This window comes from Oncorhynchus masou, unplaced genomic scaffold, assembly GCF_036934945.1.
Source record: "Oncorhynchus masou masou isolate Uvic2021 unplaced genomic scaffold, UVic_Omas_1.1 unplaced_scaffold_966, whole genome shotgun sequence".
Lineage (NCBI taxonomy): Eukaryota > Metazoa > Chordata > Actinopteri > Salmoniformes > Salmonidae > Oncorhynchus > Oncorhynchus masou.
Window position 1 is genome coordinate 73,235 of NW_027016163.1, and position 17,987 is coordinate 91,221.

The 17,987-nt window shown below is 48.3% G+C and overlaps 2 protein-coding genes across 2 annotated transcripts in view; one reads left to right on the plus strand and one right to left on the minus strand.

The window, feature by feature from the left end:
• Window positions 1-4,884, minus strand: part of LOC135538449 (phosphoribosyl pyrophosphate synthase-associated protein 2-like) — a 69,078-nt gene extending 64,194 nt beyond the window's left edge. The window contains exons 1-4 of the mRNA XM_064964350.1: window positions 4,536-4,884; window positions 3,105-3,259; window positions 2,413-2,465; window positions 2,271-2,337 (exon numbers count right to left, since the gene is read on the minus strand). Coding sequence (XP_064820422.1) covers window positions 2,271-2,337; window positions 2,413-2,465; window positions 3,105-3,130 — 146 coding nt within the window. The 5' untranslated portion in view covers window positions 3,131-3,259; window positions 4,536-4,884. The remainder of the gene's footprint in view (window positions 1-2,270; window positions 2,338-2,412; window positions 2,466-3,104; window positions 3,260-4,535) is intronic.
• Window positions 4,885-5,330: 446 nt separating this feature from the next.
• The window catches only part of LOC135538451 (chromosome transmission fidelity protein 18 homolog), a 178,396-nt gene continuing 165,739 nt past the window's right edge, over window positions 5,331-17,987 (plus strand). Inside the window, 3 exon segments of the mRNA XM_064964351.1 lie at window positions 5,331-5,560; window positions 15,964-16,164; window positions 16,268-16,385. Of these exon segments, the coding sequence (XP_064820423.1) occupies window positions 5,473-5,560; window positions 15,964-16,164; window positions 16,268-16,385 (407 nt within the window). The 5' untranslated portion in view covers window positions 5,331-5,472.

Consider the following 17,987-nt stretch of genomic DNA (forward strand, 5'->3'; position numbering starts at 1 on the left):
TGATGGTGTACACCAGGTGTATCCTGTTATAAACTGACACCAGGTGTATCCTGTTATAAACTGACGGTGTACACCAGGTGTATCCTGTTATAAACTGACGGTGTACACCAGGTGTATCCTGTTATAAACTGACACCAGGTGTATCCTGTTATAAACTGACACCAGGTGTATCCTGTATAAACTGACACCAGGTGTATCCAGTTATAAACTGACACCAGGTGTATCCTTTTATAAACTGACGGTGTACACCAGGTGTATCCTGTTATAAACTGACACCAGGTGTATCCTGTTATAAACTGACAACAGGTGTATCCAGTTATAAACTGACGTTGTACACCAGGTGTATCCTGTTATAAACTGACACCAGGTGTATCCTGTTATAAACTGACACCAGGTGTATCCTGTTATAAACTGACGGTGTACACCAGGTGTATCCTGTTATAAACTGACACCAGGTGTATCCTGTTATAAACTGACACCAGGTGTATCCTGTTATAAACTGACACCAGGTGTATCCTGTTATAAACTGACACCAGGTGTATCCTGTTATAAACTGACGGTGTACACCAGGTGTATCCTGTTATAAACTGACACCAGGTGTATCCAGTTATAAACTGACACCAGGTGTATCCTGTTATAAACTGACACCAGGTGTATCCTGTTATAAACTGATGGTGTACACCAGGTGTATCCTGTTATAAACTGATGGTGTACACCAGGTGTATCCTGTTATAAACTGACACCAGGTGTATCCTGTTATAAACTGACACCAGGTGTATCCTGTTATAAACTGACGGTGTACACCAGGTGTATCCTGTTATAAACTGACGGTGTACACCAGGTGTATCCTGTTATAAACTGATGGTGTACACCAGGTGTATCCTGTTATAAACTGATGGTGTACACCAGGTGTATCCTGTTATAAACTGACACCAGGTGTATCCAGTTATAAACTGACACCAGGTGTATCCTGTTATAAACTGACACCAGGTGTATCCAGTTATAAACTGACACCAGGTGTATCCTGTTATAAACTGATGGTGTACACCAGGTGTATCCTGTTATAAACTGACGGAGTACACCAGGTGTATCCTGTTATAAACTGATGGTGTACACCAGGTGTATCCTGTTATAAACTGACGGTGTACACCAGGTGTATCCTGTTATAAACTGATGGTGTACACCAGGTGTATCCTGTTATAAACTGATGGTGTACACCAGGTGTATCCTGTTATAAACTGACACCAGGTGTATCCAGTTATAAACTGACACCAGGTGTATCCTGTTATAAACTGACACCAGGTGTATCCAGTTATAAACTGACACCAGGTGTATCCTGTTATAAACTGATGGTGTACACCAGGTGTATCCTGTTATAAACTGACGGAGTACACCAGGTGTATCCTGTTATAAACTGACACCAGGTGTATCCTGTTATAAACTGACACCAGGTGTATCCAGTTATAAACTGACACCAGGTGTATCCAGTTATAAACTGACACCAGGTGTATCCAGTTATAAACTGACACCAGGTGTATCCTGTTATAAACTGACACCAGGTGTATCCTGTTATAAACTGACACCAGGTGTATCCTGTTATAAACTGACACCAGGTGTATCCTGTATAAACTGACACCAGGTGTATCCTGTTATAAACTGACACCAGGTGTATCCTGTTATAAACTGACACCAGGTGTATCCTGTTATAAACTGACACCAGGTGTATCCTGTTATAAACTGACACCAGGTGTATCCAGTTATAAACTGACACCAGGTGTATCCTGTTATAAACTGATGGTGTACACCAGGTGTATCCTGTTATAAACTGATGGTGTACACCAGGTGTATCCTGTTATAAACTGACACCAGGTGTATCCTGTTATAAACTGACACCAGGTGTATCCAGTTATAAACTGACACCAGGTGTATCCAGTTATAAACTGACACCAGGTATATCCTGTTATAAACTGACACCAGGTGTATCCTGTTATAAACTGACACCAGGTGTATCCTGTTATAAACTGATGGTGTACACCAGGTGTATCCTGTTATAAACTGACACCAGGTGTATCCTGTTATAAACTGACACCAGGTGTATCCTGTTATAAACTGACACCAGGTGTATCCAGTTATAAACTGATGGTGTACACCAGGTGTATCCAGTTATAAACTGACACCAGGTGTATCCTGTTATAAACTGACGGTGTACACCAGGTGTATCCAGTTATAAACTGACGGTGTACACCAGGTGTATCCTGTTATAAACTGACGGTGAGATGGTCTGGATGATGTAGACGTCTTTCCCTCTGACCGACTCCTGGATCTGGATACGTGTTTCTATGGAGACAAGAGGTCAGGTCAGGGGTCACACAGAACCACTACCATCCTCCTCTTCCTCCTCCTCCTCCTCACCTCCATTAGAATCCTGGTAGACTTCAGTCTTCCCCAGCTCGACTCCCAGTCTCCTATAGACAGACAGGTTAGGAGGTGTTATATAATACTAAACCACAGTGTCCTACCAGAGGGAAAGGTAACACGCTATTCAACTACAGTCTCCTACCAGAGGGAAAGGTAACATGCTATTCAACTACAGTCTCCTACCAGAGGGAAAGGTAACATGCTATTCAACTACAGACTCCTACCAGAGGGAAAGGTAACACGCTATTCAACTACAGTCTCCTACCAGAGGGAAAGGTAACATGCTATTCAACTACAGTCTCCTACCAGAGGGAAAGGTAACATGCTATTCAACTACAGTCTCCTACCAGAGGGAAAGGTAACATGCTATTCAACTACAGTCTCCTACCAGAGGGAAAGGTAACATGCTATTCAACTACAGTCTCCTACCAGAGGGAAAGGTAACATGCTATTCAACTACAGTCTCCTACCAGAGGGAAAGGTAACATGCTATTCAACTACAGTCTCCTACCAGAGGGAAAGGTAACATGCTAACCCTGGGGGGTTCATGTCCGCTCTAGTAATGGCGTTTCTATCTGACGTGTAGTACGAGGGAATCATGTCCACTCTGATCAAGGCGTTTCTATCTGCAACAACCCTGGTGTAAACTGGAACATCTGGAAAGTGGGTGTGGTCTATTGACTCACTCTGCGATCCTATTGGCCAGCTCCATACAAGAGGGTGAGGAGTTAGCGGAGAACAGGACTAATCGGTCCTTTAGTTTGTCTACATTGGTGTTAGCCACTCCCTCTGGGGGCGTGGCCAACCCCTGTCTGGGCTGCCACACTTCAGTGAGACCTTCCTGGAAAACACACAACATTATTACCACACAAATCACATTTAATTTGTCAAATACAACAGTGAAATGCTTACTTACAAGCCCTTAACCAACAATGCAGATTTAAGAAAACAGGGTTAGGAAAATAAATTAAAGGTAAAAAAAATATATATATATATATATATTTTTTAATCGCACAATAAAATAACAATAATGTGTCTACACAGTCTCGGGTTTTGCTCAGTGGGCGAAACACTGTTTTGAGTGGGTTTCAGTACCCAAGAGGTTACATTAGCAGAAAACCATGAACCTGCTATAAAAACATTCACACAGAAACCCTAATCACTTCCCTCTGTGTCCAGTAGCTTCCTACTGTAGGTACCTGTCCTCCAAGTCATCCTCCGGGTATTTTGGATTCAGAACAGCAGAGTAACGACAACATGTAAGACGAAGATAAACAAGCTAGTACTATTAAGTAGTTAACTAACTAATTAACTAACTCTCTCCTCTACAGCTTGGTCTTGGGCCCCCCTCCCCCATGGGTGCACGTTTTGGTATTTACCCTAGTCCTGGGAACCTGCCCCCATGGGTGCACGTTTTGGTATTTACCCTAGTCCTGGGAACCTGCCCCCATGGGTGCACGTTTTGGTATTTACCCTAGTGCTGGGGCCCCCCTCCCCCATGGGTGCACGTTTTGGTATTTACCCTAGTGCTGGGGCCCCCTCCCCCATGGGTGCACGTTTTGGTATTTACCCTAGTGCTGGGGCCCCCTCCCCCATGGGTGCACGTTTTGGTATTTACCCTAGCACTACACAGCAGATTCAAATCATCAAAGCTTGATGATGAGTTGGTTATTTGAATCTGCGGTGCTGTGCCTAGGGGCAGGGGCCCCAGGAGTTTGGTCTTCCGGTACCTTACCTGGTGGTTACCATGGTGACACCGGGGATGGGATCACCTGGCTGCTCAAGCACTTCCTGATAGCTAACGTTGTCAAGCAACAAACTAAGGAGTAAAAGTTATTACATACTAAACCACTTATATTTATAAATGTTTCAAAGTCTAAACTAACAAGAATACACTTTAATTGAGAGATATTTTTTTTAGGGGGGTTTAAGTTATCCAAGGTAAAAGCCGCTAGTTGTTGCTGACAGTTTCGTGATGAGCTGAATTCGTTACGGGTTATTACCCCTGCGGTTTATCCCGTACTTCACCGTTTATAGTATTAGATGTGTCCAGGTTGCGATGCTTTAGGTCCTGACAAACAATATAAACAACGTCGTTATCGAATTAAATCTCTCACCAGTTTGCTTTCGGTGTCCAGTATAAAAACCGTATAAATTTTTCTTTCCAAATCAACAACAAGTCAACTCTGGAGACTTGAGTTGTGTTGACAGCTGTTTAGTCGACAGACACGAGTAGCACCGTCACCCAGCGGTAGAGTTCAACCTTGCACATTTTATCCTCTCCACCTGAAGTTTTTCTGTTTTCACAAGAAACATATGTTAGTTTTTTTTTTTTTACAGAGATTTTGTTTGAGAAATGATCAGCAATATTTTAACTCTGGTTTTATCCGTAGTAGTGTAGAAGGTGTTTTATTATTCTGCTGCTCAAACTAACTTGGTCCGACCGGATACGGAAGCACCCCTCCGGAACATGAATATCTGGATCAGAGAGTTTCTAAACCAAGAGGCGCAATATTTTGAGACTTCCGGGAACACTAGTGAAATAGATCAATGAGAGAAATTAACAATTCTTCCTTATTAGTTGTTAATTTTCCTTAATTCTAAAAGGCACAATCTAGATTCAAGCCAATGTTTTAAGTAGTTGAACATGTTATTACTCCAACTTCGTGAAAAATTACAAATTGACACGTTTTAATTTTCGGCAGAAACAACTTTATATCAGAAAAGTGTGGACTTTGATTTTTGACTGGCTGCACATGCGCAGTTTGGCGTGTCGTCGCCATAACAGCGCCTACAAATGGAATTGGTTGGTTTCTATTGGACAAGCAGCTTAGTCTTTGTCTGGATCATCCAATCACAAGCGAGAAAACAAAATTAACCCGGAAATAGTTAACCCAAAGAGTTTACCGCGAAATTGAGCAGACAGACGCGGACAGGAGAAGACAAAAACGAACAAACACGGAACCGACTGAAAAAGTAGTATTGCATAGATATTATTATCATATTATACACCTCGGCTGTCCGGTACATACCGGTCAACTTGACTGACTACTAATGGACGAGTATGACGAGATGTTCGGGATAGAGGACGAGTATGAACAACAGTTCGCTGATGAGCTGGAGGTCCTGGCTGAGATGGACTGTGAGTTGTAGCCGAGTTAGATGGATTAAAGTTAGTCTGGTCAAGATAAAAAAAATATCCAAAAGTCTTCTTATTAAAACGACTTTTCTAAACGCGGGTCGATTTGTTTGTTTCTCACCTGGGCGTCAGGTGATATAACTCAGAACGGACAGGAGGCTACAGCAGCGTTTTGAAAAGTCGCTTTATAGGGTCGTCAATAGTTAAACATGTATTTGTCAGTGAAATGATGAATACAACAGGTGTAGTAGACCTCACAGTGAAATGCTGAATACAACAGGTGTAGTAGACCTCACAGTGAAATGATGAATACAACAGGTGTAGTAGACCTCACAGTGAGATGCTGAATACAACAGGTGTAGTAGACCTCACAGAGAAATGATGAATACAACAGGTGTAGTAGACCTCACAGTGAAATGCTGAATACAACAGGTGTAGTAGACCTCACAGTGAAATGATGAATACAACAGGTGTAGTAGACCTCACAGTGAAATGCTGAATACAACAGGTGTAGTAAACCTCACAGTGAAATGCTGAATACAACAGGTGTAGTAGACCTTACAGTGAAATGCTGAATACAACAGGTGTAGTAGACCTCACAGTGAAATGCTGAATACAACAGGTGTAGTAGACCTCACAGAGAAATGCTGAATACAACAGGTGTAGTAGACTTCACAGTGAAATGATGAATACAACAGGTGTAGTAAACCTCACAGTGAAATGCTGAATACAACAGGTGTAGTAGACCTTACAGTGAAATGATGAATACAACAGGTGTAGTAGACCTCACAGTGAAATGCTGAATACAACAGGTGTAGTAGACCTCACAGTGAAATGCTGAATACAACAGGTGTAGTAGACCTTTAAAAAAAAAAAAATTTAAAATGTATTTTACCAGGCAAGTCAGTTAAGAACAAATTCTTATTTTCAATGACGGCCTGGGAACAGTGGGTTAACTGCCTGTTTAGGGGCAGAATGACAGATTTGTACCTTGTCAGTTCGGGGGTTTGAACTCGTAACCTTCCGGTTACTAGTCCAACGCTCTAACCACTAGGCTACCCTGCCACCTTACAGTGAAATGCTGAATACAACAGGTGTAGTAGACCTCACAGTGAAATGCTGAATACAACAGGTGTAGTAGACCTTACAGTGAAATGCTGAATACAACAGGTGTAGTAGACCTTACAGTGAAATGCTGAATACAACAGGTGTAGTAGACCTTACAGTGAAATGCTGAATACAACAGGTGTAGTAGACCTTACAGTGAAATGCTGAATACAACAGGTGTAGTCTTTACAGTGAAATGCTTACTATCAAGCCCAAAATGCAGAGTTAAAAGTAGGAACAGATGTAGTAGTTCTCTTGGAACAGAAGGAGAAAATAGTAAGACAGCGGCGACCCGTTTTTAGCCGTTATTTTGGTACATTAGAAACAATGTAAAAAAATCATCCCACATCTCCATGTTACAGCTCTTGGTTAGGGTTCCCATGTCTCCATGTTACAGGTCTTGGTTAGGGTTCCCATGTCTCCATGTTACAGGTCTTGGTTAGGGTTCCCCCTCGGCCGTGTTACAGGTCTTGGTTAGGGTTCCCATGTCTCCATGTTACAGGTCTTGGTTAGGGTTCCCATGTCTCCATATTACAGGTCTTGGTTAGGGTTCCCATGTCTCCATATTACAGGTCTTGGTTAGGGTTCCCATGTCTCCATATTACAGGTCTTGGTTAGGGTTCCCATGTCTCCATGTTACAGGTCTTGGTTAGGGTTCCCTTGTCTCCATGTTACAGGTCTTGGTTAGGGTTCCCCCTCGGCCATGTTACAGGTCTTGGTTAGGGTTCCCCTCGGCCATGTTACAGGTCTTGGTTAGGGTTCCCCCTCGGCCTTATTACAGGTCTTGGTTAGGGTTCCCATGTCTCCATGTTACAGGTCTTGGTTAGGGTTCCCATGTCTCCATGTTACAGGTCTTGGTTAGGGTTCCCATGTCTCCATATTACAGGTCTTGGTTAGGGTTCCCTCTCGGCCATATTACAGGTCTTGGTTAGGGTTCCCATGTCTCCATGTTACAGGTCTTGGTTAGGGTTCCCATGTCTCCATGTTACAGGTCTTGGTTAGGGTTCCCATGTCTCCATGTTACAGGTCTTGGTTAGGGTTCTCATGTCTCCATGTTACAGGTCTTGGTTAGGGTTCCCCTCGGCCATGTTACAGGTCTTGGTTAGGGTTCCCCCTCGGCCATGTTACAGGTCTTGGTTAGGGTTCCCCTCGGCCATGTTACAGGTCTTGGTTAGGGTTCCCCCTCGGCCATGTTACAGGTCTTGGTTAGGGTTCCCCCTCGGCCATGTTACAGGTCTTGGTTAGGGTTCCCCCTCGGCCATGTTACAGGTCTTGGTTAGGGTTCCCCTCGGCCATGTTACAGGTCTTGGTTAGGGTTCCCATGTCTCCATGTTACAGGTCTTGGTTAGGGTTCCCATGTCTCCATGTTACAGGTCTTGGTTAGGGTTCCCCCTCGGCCATGTTACAGGTCTTGGTTAGGGTTCCCCCTTGGCCATGTTACAGGTCTTGGTTAGGGTTCCCCCTCGGCCATGTTACAGGTCTTGGTTAGGGTTCCCCCTCGGCCATGTTACAGGTCTTGGTTAGGGTTCCCCCTCGGCCATGTTACAGGTCTTGGTTAGGGTTCCCATGTCTCCATGTTACAGGTCTTGGTTAGGGTTCCCCCTCGGCCATGTTACAGGTCTTGGTTAGGGTTCCCCCTCGGCCATGTTACAGGTCTTGGTTAGGGTTCCCATGTCTCCATGTTACAGGTCTTGGTTAGGGTTCCCCCTCGGCCATGTTACAGGTCTTGGTTAGGGTTCCCCCTCGGCCATGTTACAGGTCTTGGTTAGGGTTCCCCCTCGGCCATGTTACAGGTCTTGGTTAGGGTTCCCCCTCGGCCATGTTACAGGTCTTGGTTAGGGTTCCCCCTCGGCCATGTTACAGGTCTTGGTTAGGGTTCCCCCTCGGCCATGTTACAGGTCTTGGTTAGGGTTCCTCCTCGGCCATGTTACAGGTCTTGGTTAGGGTTCCCATGTCTCCATGTTACAGGTCTTGGTTAGGGTTCCCCCTCGGCCATGTTACAGGTCTTGGTTAGGGTTCCCCTCCATGTTACAGGTCTTGGTTAGGGTTCCCCCTCGGCCATGTTACAGGTCTTGGTTAGGGTTCCCATGTCTCCATGTTACAGGTCTTGGTTAGGGTTCCCATGTCTCCATGTTACAGGTCTTGGTTAGGGTTCCCATGTCTCCATGTTACAGGTCTTGGTTAGGGTTCCCATGTCTCCATGTTACAGGTCTTGGTTAGGGTTCTCATGTCTCCATGTTACAGGTCTTGGTTAGGGTTCCCATGTCTCCATGTTACAGGTCTTGGTTAGGGTTCCCCTCGGCCATGTTACAGGTCTTGGTTAGGGTTCCCCCTCGGCCATGTTACAGGTCTTGGTTAGGGTTCCCCTCGGCCATGTTACAGGTCTTGGTTAGGGTTCCCCCTCGGCCATGTTACAGGTCTTGGTTAGGGTTCCCCCTCGGCCATGTTACAGGTCTTGGTTAGGGTTCCCATGTCTCCATGTTACAGGTCTTGGTTAGGGTTCCCATGTCTCCATGTTACAGGTCTTGGTTAGGGTTCCCCTCGGCCATGTTACAGGTCTTGGTTAGGGTTCCCCCTCGGCCATGTTACAGGTCTTGGTTAGGGTTCCCCCTCGGCCATGTTACAGGTCTTGGTTAGGGTTCCCAAGTCTCCATGTTACAGGTCTTGGTTAGGGTTCCCATGTCTCCATGTTACAGGTCTTGGTTAGGGTTCCCCCTTGGCCATGTTACAGGTCTTGGTTAGGGTTCCCCCTCGGCCATGTTACAGGTCTTGGTTAGGGTTCCCCCTCGGCCATGTTACAGGTCTTGGTTAGGGTTCCCCTCGGCCATGTTACAGGTCTTGGTTAGGGTTCCCCCTCGGCCATGTTACAGGTCTTGGTTAGGGTTCCCATGTCTCCATGTTACAGGTCTTGGTTAGGGTTCCCCTCGGCCATGTTACAGGTCTTGGTTAGGGTTCCCCCTTGGCCATGTTACAGGTCTTGGTTAGGGTTCCCCTCGGCCATGTTACAGGTCTTGGTTAGGGTTCCCCCTCGGCCATGTTACAGGTCTTGGTTAGGGTTCCCCCTCGGCCATGTTACAGGTCTTGGTTAGGGTTCCCATGTCTCCATGTTACAGGTCTTGGTTAGGGTTCCCCCTCGGCCATGTTACAGGTCTTGGTTAGGGTTCCCCTCGGCCATGTTACAGGTCTTGGTTAGGGTTCCCCCTCGGCCATGTTACAGGTCTTGGTTAGGGTTCCCCCTCGGCCATGTTACAGGTCTTGGTTAGGGTTCCCCTCGGCCATGTTACAGGTCTTGGTTAGGGTTCCCCCTCGGCCATGTTACAGGTCTTGGTTAGGGTTCCCCCTCGGCCATGTTACAGGTCTTGGTTAGGGTTCCCATGTCTCCATGTTACAGGTCTTGGTTAGGGTTCCCATGTCTCCATGTTACAGGTCTTGGTTAGGGTTCCCCCTCGGCCATGTTACAGGTCTTGGTTAGGGTTCCCCCTCGGCCATGTTACAGGTCTTGGTTAGGGTTCCCCCTCGGCCATGTTACAGGTCTTGGTTAGGGTTCCCATGTCTCCATGTTACAGGTCTTGGTTAGGGTTCCCCCTCGGCCATGTTACAGGTCTTGGTTAGGGTTCCCCCTCGGCCATGTTACAGGTCTTGGTTAGGGTTCCCATGTCTCCATGTTACAGGTCTTGGTTAGGGTTCCCATGTCTCCATGTTACAGGTCTTGGTTAGGGTTCCCCTTGGCCATGTTACAGGTCTTGGTTAGGGTTCCCCTCGGCCATGTTACAGGTCTTGGTTAGGGTTCCCCCTCGGCCATGTTACAGGTCTTGGTTAGGGTTCCCCCTCGGCCATGTTACAGGTCTTGGTTAGGGTTCCCCCTCGGCCATGTTACAGGTCTTGGTTAGGGTTCCCATGTCTCCATGTTACAGGTCTTGGTTAGGGTTCCCCCTCGGCCATGTTACAGGTCTTGGTTAGGGTTCCCCCTTGGCCATGTTACAGGTCTTGGTTAGGGTTCCCCCTCGGCCATGTTACAGGTCTTGGTTAGGGTTCCCCCTCGGCCATGTTACAGGTCTTGGTTAGGGTTCCCCCTCGGCCATGTTACAGGTCTTGGTTAGGGTTCCCATGTCTCCATGTTACAGGTCTTGGTTAGGGTTCCCCCTCGGCCATGTTACAGGTCTTGGTTAGGGTTCCCCCTCGGCCATGTTACAGGTCTTGGTTAGGGTTCCCCTCGGCCATGTTACAGGTCTTGGTTAGGGTTCCCCCTCGGCCATGTTACAGGTCTTGGTTAGGGTTCCCCCTCGGCCATGTTACAGGTCTTGGTTAGGGTTCCCCTCGGCCATGTTACAGGTCTTGGTTAGGGTTCCCCCTCGGCCATGTTACAGGTCTTGGTTAGGGTTCCCATGTCTCCATGTTACAGGTCTTGGTTAGGGTTCCCATGTCTCCATGTTACAGGTCTTGGTTAGGGTTCCCTCTCGGCCATGTTACAGGTCTTGGTTAGGGTTCCCCCTCGGCCATGTTACAGGTCTTGGTTAGGGTTCCCCTCGGCCATGTTACAGGTCTTGGTTAGGGTTCCCATGTCTCCATGTTACAGGTCTTGGTTAGGGTTCCCCCTCGGCCATGTTACAGGTCTTGGTTAGGGTTCCCCCACGGCCATGTTACAGGTCTTGGTTAGGTTCCCCCTCGGCCATGTTACAGGTCTTGGTTAGGGTTCCCATGTCTCCATGTTACAGGTCTTGGTTAGGGTTCCCCCTCGGCCATGTTACAGGTCTTGGTTAGGGTTCCCCTCGGCCATGTTACAGGTCTTGGTTAGGGTTCCCCCTCGGCCATGTTACAGGTCTTGGTTAGGGTTCCCATGTCTCCATGTTACAGGTCTTGGTTAGGGTTCCCCCTCGGCCATGTTACAGGTCTTGGTTAGGGTTCCCCCTCGGGCATGTTACAGGTCTTGGTTAGGGTTCCCCCTCGGCCATGTTACAGGTCTTGGTTAGGGTTCCCCTCGGCCATGTTACAGGTCTTGGTTAGGGTTCCCCTCGGCCATGTTACAGGTCTTGGTTAGGGTTCCCCCTCGGCCATGTTACAGGTCTTGGTTAGGGTTCCCCCTCGACCATGTTACAGGTCTTGGTTAGGGTTCCCATGTCTCCATGTTACAGGTCTTGGTTAGGGTTCCCCCTCGGCCATGTTACAGGTCTTGGTTAGGGTTCCCCCTCGGCCATGTTACAGGTCTTGGTTAGGGTTCCCCCTCGGCCATGTTACAGGTCTTGGTTAGGGTTCCCCTCGGCCATGTTACAGGTCTTGGTTAGGGTTCCCATGTCTCCATGTTACAGGTCTTGGTTAGGGTTCCCCCTCGACCATGTTACAGGTCTTGGTTAGGGTTCCCCCTCCGCCATGTTACAGGTCTTGGTTAGGGTTACCCCTCGGCCATGTTACAGGTCTTGGTTAGGGTTCCCATGTCTCCATGTTACAGGTCTTGGTTAGGGTTCCCCTCGGCCATGTTACAGGTCTTGGTTAGGGTTCCCCCTCGGCCATGTTACAGGTCTTGGTTAGGGTTCCCATGTCTCCATGTTACAGGTCTTGGTTAGGGTTCCCCCTCGGCCATGTTACAGGTCTTGGTTAGGGTTCCCCCTCGGCCATGTTACAGGTCTTGGTTAGGGTTCCCCCTCGGCCATGTTACAGGTCTTGGTTAGGGTTCCCATGTCTCCATGTTACAGGTCTTGGTTAGGGTTCCCCCTCGGCCATGTTACAGGTCTTGGTTAGGGTTCCCCCTCGGCCATGTTACAGGTCTTGGTTAGGGTTCCCCTCGGCCATGTTACAGGTCTTGTTTAGGGTTCCCCCTCGGCCATGTTACAGGTCTTGGTTAGGGTTCCCCCTCGGCCATGTTACAGGTCTTGGTTAGGGTTCCCCCTCGGCCATGTTACAGGTCTTGGTTAGGGTTCCCCCTCGACCATGTTACAGGTCTTGGTTAGGGTTCCCATGTCTCCATGTTACAGGTCTTGGTTAGGGTTCCCCCTCGGCCATGTTACAGGTCTTGGTTAGGGTTCCCCCTCGGCCATGTTACAGGTCTTGGTTAGGGTTCCCCCTCGGCCATGTTACAGGTCTTGGTTAGGGTTCCCCCTCGGCCATGTTACAGGTCTTGGTTAGGGTTCCCCCTCGGCCATGTTACAGGTCTTGGTTAGGGTTCCCCTCGACCATGTTACAGGTCTTGGTTAGGGTTCCCATGTCTCCATGTTACAGGTCTTGGTTAGGGTTCCCCCTCTACCATGTTACAGGTCTTGGTTAGGTTCCCCCTCGGCCATGTTACAGGTCTTGGTTAGGGTTCCCCCTCGGCCATGTTACAGGTCTTGGTTAGGGTTCCCCCTCGGCCATGTTACAGGTCTTGGTTAAGGTTCCCCCTCGGCCATGTTACAGGTCTTGGTTAGGGTTCCCCCTCGGCCATGTTACAGGTCTTGGTTAGGGTTCCCCCTCGGCCATGTTACAGGTCTTGGTTAGGGTTCCCCCTCGGCCATGTTACAGGTCTTGGTTAGGGTTCCCCCGGCCATGTTACAGGTCTTGGTTAGGGTTCCCCCTCGGCCATGTTACAGGTCTTGGTTAGGGTTCCCCCTCGGCCATGTTACAGGTCTTGGTTAGGGTTCCCCCTCGGGCATGTTACAGGTCTTGGTTAGGGTTCCCCCTCGGCCATGTTACAGGTCTTGGTTAGGGTTCCCCCTCGGCCATGTTACAGGTCTTGGTTAGGGTTCCCCCTCGGCCATGTTACAGGTCTTGGTTAGGGTTCCCCTCGGCCATGTTACAGGTCTTGGTTAGGGTTCCCCCTCGACCATGTTACAGGTCTTGGTTAGGGTTCCCATGTCTCCATGTTACAGGTCTTGGTTAGGGTTCCCCCTCGGCCATGTTACAGGTCTTGGTTAGGGTTCCCCCTCGGCCATGTTACAGGTCTTGGTTAGGGTTCCCCCTCGGCCATGTTACAGGTCTTGGTTAGGGTTCCCCCTCGGCCATGTTACAGGTCTTGGTTAGGGTTCCCATGTCTCCATGTTACAGGTCTTGGTTAGGGTTCCCCCTCGACCATGTTACAGGTCTTGGTTAGGGTTCCCCCTCCGCCATGTTACAGGTCTTGGTTAGGGTTACCCCTCGGCCATGTTACAGGTCTTGGTTAGGGTTCCCATGTCTCCATGTTACAGGTCTTGGTTAGGGTTCCCCCTCGGCCATGTTACAGGTCTTGGTTAGGGTTCCCCCTCGGCCATGTTACAGGTCTTGGTTAGGGTTCCCATGTCTCCATGTTACAGGTCTTGGTTAGGGTTCCCCCTCGGCCATGTTACAGGTCTTGGTTAGGGTTCCCCTCGGCCATGTTACAGGTCTTGGTTAGGGTTCCCCTCGGCCATGTTACAGGTCTTGGTTAGGGTTCCCATGTCTCCATGTTACAGGTCTTGGTTAGGGTTCCCCCTCGGCCATGTTACAGGTCTTGGTTAGGGTTCCCCCTCGGCCATGTTACAGGTCTTGGTTAGGGTTCCCCCTCGGCCATGTTACAGGTCTTGTTTAGGGTTCCCCCTCGGCCATGTTACAGGTCTTGGTTAGGGTTCCCCCTCGGCCATGTTACAGGTCTTGGTTAGGGTTCCCCCTCGGCCATGTTACAGGTCTTGGTTAGGGTTCCCCCTCGACCATGTTACAGGTCTTGGTTAGGGTTCCCATGTCTCCATGTTACAGGTCTTGGTTAGGGTTCCCCCTCGGCCATGTTACAGGTCTTGGTTAGGGTTCCCCCTCGGCCATGTTACAGGTCTTGGTTAGGGTTCCCCCTCGGCCATGTTACAGGTCTTGGTTAGGGTTCCCCCTCGGCCATGTTACAGGTCTTGGTTAGGGTTCCCCCTCGGCCATGTTACAGGTCTTGGTTAGGGTTCCCCCTCGACCATGTTACAGGTCTTGGTTAGGGTTCCCATGTCTCCATGTTACAGGTCTTGGTTAGGGTTCCCCCTCTACCATGTTACAGGTCTTGGTTAGGGTTCCCCCTCGGCCATGTTACAGGTCTTGGTTAGGGTTCCCCCTCGGCCATGTTACAGGTCTTGGTTAGGGTTCCCCCTCGGCCATGTTACAGGTCTTGGTTAAGGTTCCCCCTCGGCCATGTTACAGGTCTTGGTTAGGGTTCCCCCTCGGCCATGTTACAGGTCTTGGTTAGGGTTCCCCTCGGCCATGTTACAGGTCTTGGTTAGGGTTCCCCCTCGGCCATGTTACAGGTCTTGGTTAGGGTTCCCCCGGCCATGTTACAGGTCTTGGTTAGGGTTCCCCCTCGGCCATGTTACAGGTCTTGGTTAGGGTTCCCCCTCGGCCATGTTACAGGTCTTGGTTAGGGTTCCCCCTCGGCCATGTTACAGGTCTTGGTTAGGGTTCCCCCTCGGCCATGTTACAGGTCTTGGTTAGGGTTCCCCCTCGGCCATGTTACAGGTCTTGTTCACAGGAAACGGAGGTGACCACTACTTATCTATCTGCATCTCTTAACACCTGGGTGTAATTTGAGGACGCCAGAAGTGTTGTCACTGAAAAATACTGTCTGCTACACACTAGTCTGATGTCTCTCTCTCTGTGTGTGTGTCTCTCTCTGTGTGTTTATTCTGATGTGTGTGTGTGTCTCTGTGTGTATTCTGATGTGTGTGTGTGTGTGTCTCTGTGTGTGTGTGTGTGTATTCTGATGTGTGTCTCTGTGTGTGTATTCCGATGTGTGTGTGTCTCTCTGTGTGTGTTTGTGTATTCTGATGTGTGTGTGTCTCTCTGTGTGTGTTTGTGTATTCTGATGTGTGTGTGTCTCTCTGTGTGTGTTTGTGTATTCTGGTGTGTGTGTGTGTCTCTGTGTGTGTGTGTGTGTGTGTGTGTGTGTGTGTATTCTGATGTGTGTGTGTGTGTGTATTCCAATGTGTGTCTCTCTGTGTGTGTGTATTCTGATGTGTGTGTCTCTCTCTGTGTGTGTATTCTGATGTCTGTCTCTCTGTGTGTGTGTGTGTGTGTGTGTGTGTGTGTGTGTGTGTGTGTGTGTGTGTATTCTGATGTGTGTCTCTCTGTGTGTGTGTGTGTGTATTCTGATGTGTGTGTCTCTCTCTCTGTGTGTATTCTGATGTGTGTGTGTGTGTGTGTGTGTGTGTGTGTGTGTGTGTGTGTGTGTGTGTGTGTGTGTGTGTGTGTGTGTATTCTGATGTGTCTCTCTGTGTGTGTGTGTGTGTGTGTATTCTGATGTGTGTCTCTGTGTGTGTGTGTATTCTGATGTGTGTGTGTCTCTCTCTGTGTATTCTGATGTGTGTGTCTCTGTGTTTGTATTCTGATGTGTCTCTCTGTGGGGTCAGTTCATCAAGCTCCTTCCACTAAGCGTTCAGAGTTCCGGAAGCAGAAGCCTCAGTCGTTCCAGGAAGCCATCACCGCTGGTGACCAGCCACTCAGGAGCCAATCACAGGCATCGTCAGAACGGAGCCTCGGCCAATTGGAAGGCCCGTCTGTGGCGTGTGACGGAGAGGACATAGAACACCTGTTGGCGGACGAACCAATCAGTGAGTAGCTCTTCCCTCTTCTCTGCCGTTAGTGTGATGACGTGAGGGAGAGAGAGAGTACTGTGGTGTCTTTTGTCGTTGATGTATTTGTATCCGTGTGTAGCTCCCAAGGCTAAGCGTCTGAGGCAGGATGTGGCAAAGAAGCTGTTTGAGGTGTCTCAGGTTGATGACATCACCCCCCCGTCGTCACCAGAGGAGTTCCATCGAACCCCGAGCAGCAGGTAGGACCGTAGATAATAGGTTATACTGGAACCAGCTGACCAGCCCTCTAATGACCCACTAGTACATCAACTAGAACCAGCCTTCTAATGACCCACTAGTACATCAACTAGAACCAGCTGACCAGCCCTCTAATGACCCACTAGTACATCAACTAGAACCAGCTGACCAGCCCTCTAATAACCCACTAGTACATCAACTAGAACCAGCTGACCAGCCCTCTAATAACCCACAAGTACATCAACTAGAACCAGCCCTCTAATAACCCACTAGTACATCAACTAGAACCAGCTGACCAGCCCTCTAATGACCCACTAGTACATCAACTAGAACCAGCCTTCTAATGACCCACTAGTACATCAACTAGAACCAGCCCTCTAATGACCCACTAGTACATCAACTAAAACCAGCTCTCTAATAACCCAGTAGTACATCAACTAGAACCAGCTGACCAGCCCTCTAATAACCCACTAGTACATCTAGAACCAGCCCTCTAATAACCCACTAGTACATCAACTAGAACCAGCTGACCAGCCCTCTAATAACCCACTAGTACATCAACTAGAACCAGCTGACCAGCCCTCTAATAACCCACTAGTACATCAACTAGAACCAGCTGACCAGCCCTCTAATAACCCACTAGTACATCAACTAGAACCAGCCCTCTAATAACCCACTAGTACATCAACTAGAACCAGCCCCCTAATAACCCACTAGTACATCAACTGGAACCAGCTGACCAGCCCTCTAATAACCCACTAGTACATCAACTAGAACCAGCTCTCTAATAACCCACTAGTACATCAACTAGAACCAGCCCTCTAATAACCCACTAGTACATCAACTAGAACCAGCCCCCTAATAACCCACTAGTACATCAACTGGAACCAGCTGACCAGCCCTCTAATAACCCACTAGTACATCAACTAGAACCAGCCCTCTAATAACCCACTAGTACATCAACTAGAACCAGCTCTCTAATAACCCACTAGTACATCAATTAGAACCAGCCCTCTAATAACCCACTAGTACATCAACTAGAACCAGCTGACCAGCCCTCCAATAACCCACTAGTACATCAACTAGAACCAGCCCTCTAATAACCCACTAGTACATCAACTAGAACCAGTCCTCTAATAACCCACTAGTACATCAACTAGAACCAGCTGACCAGCCCTCCAATAACCCACTAGTACATCAACTAGAACCAGCCCTCTAATAACCCACTAGTACTTCAACTAGATCCAACTGACCAGCCCTCTAATAACCCACTAGTACATCAACTAGAACCAGCTCTCTAATAACCCAGTAGTACATCAACTAGAACCAGCTGACCAGCCCTCTAATAACCCACTAGTACATCAACTAGAACCAGCCCTCTAATAACCCACTAGTACATCAACTAGAACCAGCCCTCTAATAACCCACTAGTACATCAACTAGAACCAGCCCCCTAATAACCCACTAGTACATCAACTGGAACCAGCTGACCAGCCCTCTAATAACCCACTAGTACATCAACTAGAACCAGCCCTCTAATAACCCACTAGTACATCAACTAGAACCAGCTCTCTAATAACCCACTAGTACATCAACTAGAACCA